Consider the following 5,547-nt stretch of genomic DNA (forward strand, 5'->3'; position numbering starts at 1 on the left):
GTTCAGCTTTTCAACTGTATGTACTGGAGGTTAAATAGAGGTGAATCAAGCTGTCCTTTTAGCTCTGGGATGGGCAACAATAAATATAATCGAACCTTAATTCAATGAACAGGTAACTTGCAAGAGAAATAAGAATCCTTCAACTGCTTACTTTCCAACATTTTAACTCACAACTTCAACTCTTATGTATCTTGATTAAGGACTTCTAGATGTGCTCTATTTTATTCCTAATATCACGGCATTATTTTTTGGAATTTTCAGACATAAAATACTGGGCATGTCATATGACCTTACATTGACTTCTTACCTTCGACCTTTACAATCTCTTGGGTGTACTGCTATGAGAATGCCTCTAATTCAAAAAAAGGGCTCCATTTTAAATATACATAAAAGCCCATCCCTTCAAAATGAATATGCCATAATGTTTTGTGTAATAAATTTTTCATGAAGAAATATAGATATGTTAAGATGTCAATTTTATTTTAATATCTACAATTTTTGGCTGTATCTTTAAATGCAACAAAGGAAAATAAATGATATATCAACAGTTAACTGATAAAACTTGACTTAGAATTTATATTCTTATTGCATTTATCAAAGAAATGTACTGAATACCATTTTGAAAAACAGTTCCACTTTATGACATTTAGTTGCATTAAATATTTAGTTCTGTTGTGTTGCATTATACTGCTGTGCGATGAAATTAAATGCAAACTACAATTTGAATGTCTGCAAACATTGGCAAGAATCTGCAGCTAAATTTAGATATAAGATTTGCAGTGTCTGTTGTTTTTTTTTTTTTCTTTTCATCTTTGATGGGTAAAGTATAAAAATGTTTAGGAATTTGACCTGCTTTCTTTTTCCCTCTCTCTTTTTAGGTTTGCAGAGCATGCCAGGGGACTATGTTTCTCAGGGTGGTCCTATGGGAATGAGTATGGCACAGCCAAGTTACACTCCTCCCCAGATGACCCCACACCCTACTCAATTAAGACATGGACCCCCAATGCATTCGTATTTGCCAAGCCATCCCCACCACCCAGCCATGATGATGCACGGAGGACCCCCTACCCACCCTGGAATGACTATGTCAGCACCGAGTCCCACAATGTTAAATTCTGTAGATCCCAGTGTTGGCGGACAGGTTATGGACATTCATGCCCAATAGTATAAGGGAACTCAAGGGAAAAGGAAACACACGCAAAAACTATTTTAAGACTTTCTGAACTTTGACCAGATGTTGACACTTAATATGAAATTCCAGACAGCTGTGATTATTTTTTACTTTTGTCATTTTTCATCAAGCAACAGAGGACCAATGAGACAAGAACACAAATGTGAAATCATGGGCTCACTGAGACGATTCTGTCTATGTAAAGATCCTCTGGAAAAAGACTCCGAGAGTTATAACTACTGTAGTATAAACATAGGAACTAAGTTAAACTTGTACATTTCTGTTGATCACTCCGTTATGTTGCCTCAAATAGTTTTAGAAGAGAAAAAAAATAAATATATCCTTGTTTTCCACACTATGTGTGTTGTTCCCAAAAGAATGACTGTTTTTGGTTCATCAGTGAATTCACTATCCAAGAGAGACTGTGGTATATTTTAAACCTGTTGGGCCAATGAGAAAAGAACCACGCTGGAGACCACGGCGAACAACGTGCGGCTGAACCTCATCCCTCAGACTCCAGCTTCAAGAATGTGTTTTCATGCCCGGCCTTTGTTCCTCCATAAATGTGTCCTTTAGTTTCAAACAGATCTTTATAGTTTGTGCTTCATAAGCCAACTCTTATTATTATTTTGGAGGACTCTTCTTCAAAGAGCTTGCCAATGAAGATTTAAAGACAGAGCAGGAGCTTCTTCCAGGAGTTCTAAGCCTTGGCTGTGGACGAAACAATCTTAAGTTGGGCAGCTTTCCTCAACACAACAGAAGTTATTAGTGGTCATAGTACCACAACTAGGACTTTATCAGAAACTCAAAGCTTGGGGGATAAAAAAGGAGCAAGAGAATACTGTAACAAACTTCGTACAGAGTTCAGTCTATTAATTGTTTCATGTTAGATATTCTATGTGTTTACCTCAATTGAAAAAAAAAAGAATGTTTTTGCTAGTATCAGATCTGCTGTGGAATTGGTATTGTATGTCCATGAATTCTTTTCTCAGCACGTGTTCCTCACTAGAAGAAAATGCTGTTACCTTTAAGCTTTGTCAAATTTACATTAAAATACTTGTATGAGGACTGTGACGTTATGTTAAAAAAAAGGTGTTAAGTCACAAAATGCGGTAATAAATATTTCATTTTTGATTTTTTGTTAGGCTTTTGTGTTTTTAATAGTTTAAGGCAAGGTTGCACAATGCCTACTATATATGGTGTTCAAAGCCTACTTCGAGTGATTTTTGTCCCCAGAAGTTGAGTATGTTTGAAACTTAACTTACCAACAACTTTTAAGGTAACCATCTGTAGCCTTTCAGTGTGTGTTTGGCCTATAAATTCCTCCAGCAGAAAACTTCTAAAGGTACGAAATTGTGTGTGTGTGTGTGTGTGTGTGTGTGTGTATGTGTGCGTGCGCGCGCGCGCGCGCACTCATGCTCCAGGTTGAAAGATCATCTTCAATGTGTCCAACCTCCTTTTTAGATGCATGATGTTAAAAAAAATACTTTCAGATAAAGCTATGTATGTTCATCCTCTGCCAGAATAAAGGGCTTTTGCAGGGTTAATTTTACATCATAAGAAATAACTAACGTCTGTGCTCAAAGATAATTCATCTGCCTGTGTTTTTTTTCTCTGTCTTACTTACTAAAATACTGTTGAATATTTAAATTAAAATTTACATATAGATGTTCATAGATGAGTAAACAACTTCTATGGAGTTTGAAATCCTGAGTTGAAAAGATTACTTAACCATTAATATTTAATATAGATTATATTATGATGTCTTTTTTATTTCAAACACCTCCATGTACAGGCACACTAGTGATGATTTGGTGATTAAATTATTTTTTTCCCCTAAAACAACAGGCAGTATAATGCCGTTTTCAAAATCTCATGCAACATTCCTGGAAATCTGTCATTAGCTTACTGATACTGCACAAACAATGCCTGCTAAAGTGTGCAAAGTGAATAAGTGTGAGGTATTTGCATGACCCCTTAATTTTTCCAGTAAATATATTAGCCTGGAATTTTGTAAGACCTAAGTTTTGAATCTTATGTTTAGGAGAAATATAAACTTTAGCTAGTTGTGTGATGTCAACTAATAGGGAAATAGTTACCATCTCAGAAATCCAAGTTTGTATCTTATTTGGGGTTCTTCCATCTTCTCATCACAGAAGACATTGATAGAAGTTGTATACTAAGGAACAAGAAAACAAACTTCTATTGCTTTGTATTATTTTTAGTTACGTGGAATCTTTATAAATACGTATATAACTTTAATGTGCTGCTGCTTAAACGTAGAAATAACACTATTTCTATTTATTTCTATTAGAAATAAAACTGTTAATGGAGAAATTCTGTGCCACTCAGAAAAGAGATGGCCTCTCTCACTTTCACGACCCCATTTTATATGGAGTTTTTTGGGAAATTTAAATATTTGTATACTTTTACTCAAATTGCATTTAGGTAAATTTTGACAAGTTCTTCATTTATAAATTAACTCTCACATCGGCTGAACATTTTTGGGCAGTTTTTCTTCCTTTCTTCTCAGTAAAGTAAATGCTGAAGGGTTTGCTTGTTAATTGGCTCACGTTTAAGAAGTGTTTAATGCAATTATTATTAAGCTATTTCATCGACATTTAGATCTCAGAGCTTTCTACCCTTGGTTTTAATGAATAAAATAATCTCAGGTTTAGTTTCCACAAAGCCACATCCTAGCATGTTAACCTTAACCCTCTTAAATATTTGGAGACGAATAATAATTGTAATAATATTTGTTTGCATTTCCTTGCTCACCTCCCCCCACCCGCCATATGCCAAGATTGAGAGGTGGTAGAGTTGTCCAATTTGTATAATGCCTTTTTTATACAACCTCGGAAGGCGCTTCCTCCTATCTCGGGTTTACTATTTAGTATAAAGAGTTCCGATTTGGGTATATTTAAGAAAGACTCAGCTGTCAAAAGCAAAGAAACTGGGAATGGTGTTTTGACAACCATATAGTGTTAAAGGAAATACTGTAGTCTGAATAAAATTGCTTATGTTCTCCAAAACAAGAGTAATATAAAAACACTTTTTATTTATATGGAAAAGCAAAAGCAGAAATAAATTCCAAAGGTTTCCCTTTCTTTAAGAAATTCTGAGAGAACTGCAGTCGCCATCTGTTAAGGGTTGGGAATTGAGCAAGAAGCCACATTTTAAAGGAAGAAGAGAAAAAGACCAGAAAAGTCTGTGTCTTCCAACCATCCGTTCTCCCCACTCCCCAGGTCAGGGTCCCCCACTCTCCCCAGCCCACCCTAGTTAGATTTGCCCATAAGAGTCAGTCAGGATCCTCCTAGCTTCCTCGTCCCCTCCCGCCCCCCGTGGGCCTGTTAACCCGGAGCAGATTTAGGAAGGGAAATGTGGCTAATATCTCTAGCAGCTGTCAGAGGAGGGACCTTCCTTCAAAGGCACTGGACAGGGATCCTCCACAAGTTCCCCATTAGTCTTGCAGGCCGGCAATTTGATAAGGAGCCTGGACCTCCGCTGCAAGTTGCCACTGTGTTAGAAGGGCCGGTGTCTGGGTGTGTGGATGTGCCCAGTGGCTCTCACTTCTGCAGCCACCTTCCCTCGTCGCCCACCGATCGGGGTTGATGTGGACGCGCGTCTGGGAGCCTGGGAGGTGGCAGGGTAGGATAGGGGCAGAGGGGCGAGCAGGCGTGCAGACTCTCCTCCGGGCGGGAGGCCCCCGCCCTCACCTGGCCTTCCCTTTGCGTGCATGCGTGCGTGCGTGTGTGTGTGCGTGTGTGTGTGTGTGTATGTGTGTTAGACATTAGTAGACAGACGTGCTTCAAATTGATGGAGGTGGGACAGCGGGGCACTGAAAAGTTGCAGTCATCAACTGAGGGCGTCGCGCGCGGTCGTGGAGCTCCCTCCGTCGGGGCCCGGGCTGGGAGGAAGCTGCGGCACAGGGGAAATGCGGGTCTGATGGGGGAGGCCGGTCAGATTGTGATGAGAATGGAGACCGTCGGGGCAGCGTTTGAAGGGAGGTTTTAATATTAATAGTTTCGGTGTAGAGACAGAAGGGAGATTGCGTCTACGGCTCCTCGGGGCAGACTCTGGGTGACAGCGATGATGGATGATCCAGCAGAGCCCAACAGCTCCTCCCCTCCAGCCCCAACAGTGTCAAAGCTACTTTAGCTGAAGCTCTAGAAATAAAATAAATAAACAGCATCCCCCCCCCATTCTTCATACACCTCCACCTCCCACCCCCGCTTTCCGACATCGATTTATGGATCATTATGAATCAATTACTGCTCTCAATACCTTGCCATTGGCTTAAATAAAACACTCAAAAGATGAAAACGTGGGGTTCGGTGGGGATTTTTTTTTTTCCCTGACAGGGACAATCGCAAAAG

General features: G+C 39.5%; 1 protein-coding gene across 11 annotated transcripts in view; it reads left to right on the forward strand.

Annotated features, from left to right (window-relative positions):
- MEIS2 (Meis homeobox 2) overlaps positions 1-2,310 on the forward strand; it is a 198,079-nt gene extending 195,769 nt beyond the window's left edge. For 8 of the 11 annotated variants that reach the window (XM_015596041.2, XM_015596039.1, XM_015596043.1 and 5 more), the window contains one exon: positions 879-2,310. In XM_015596041.2, coding sequence (XP_015451527.1) covers positions 879-1,165 — 287 coding nt within the window. In that variant the 3' untranslated portion in view covers positions 1,166-2,310. The remainder of the gene's footprint in view (positions 1-878) is intronic. The other 3 variants (XM_015596045.2, XM_015596047.2, XM_015596048.2) reach the window with 1 other exon arrangement.
- The last annotated feature ends 3,237 nt before the right edge of the window (positions 2,311-5,547 follow it).

The sequence above is a fragment of the Pteropus alecto genome, unplaced genomic scaffold (assembly GCF_000325575.1).
Source record: "Pteropus alecto unplaced genomic scaffold, ASM32557v1 scaffold86, whole genome shotgun sequence".
In the NCBI taxonomy this organism is placed as follows: domain Eukaryota; kingdom Metazoa; phylum Chordata; class Mammalia; order Chiroptera; family Pteropodidae; genus Pteropus; species Pteropus alecto.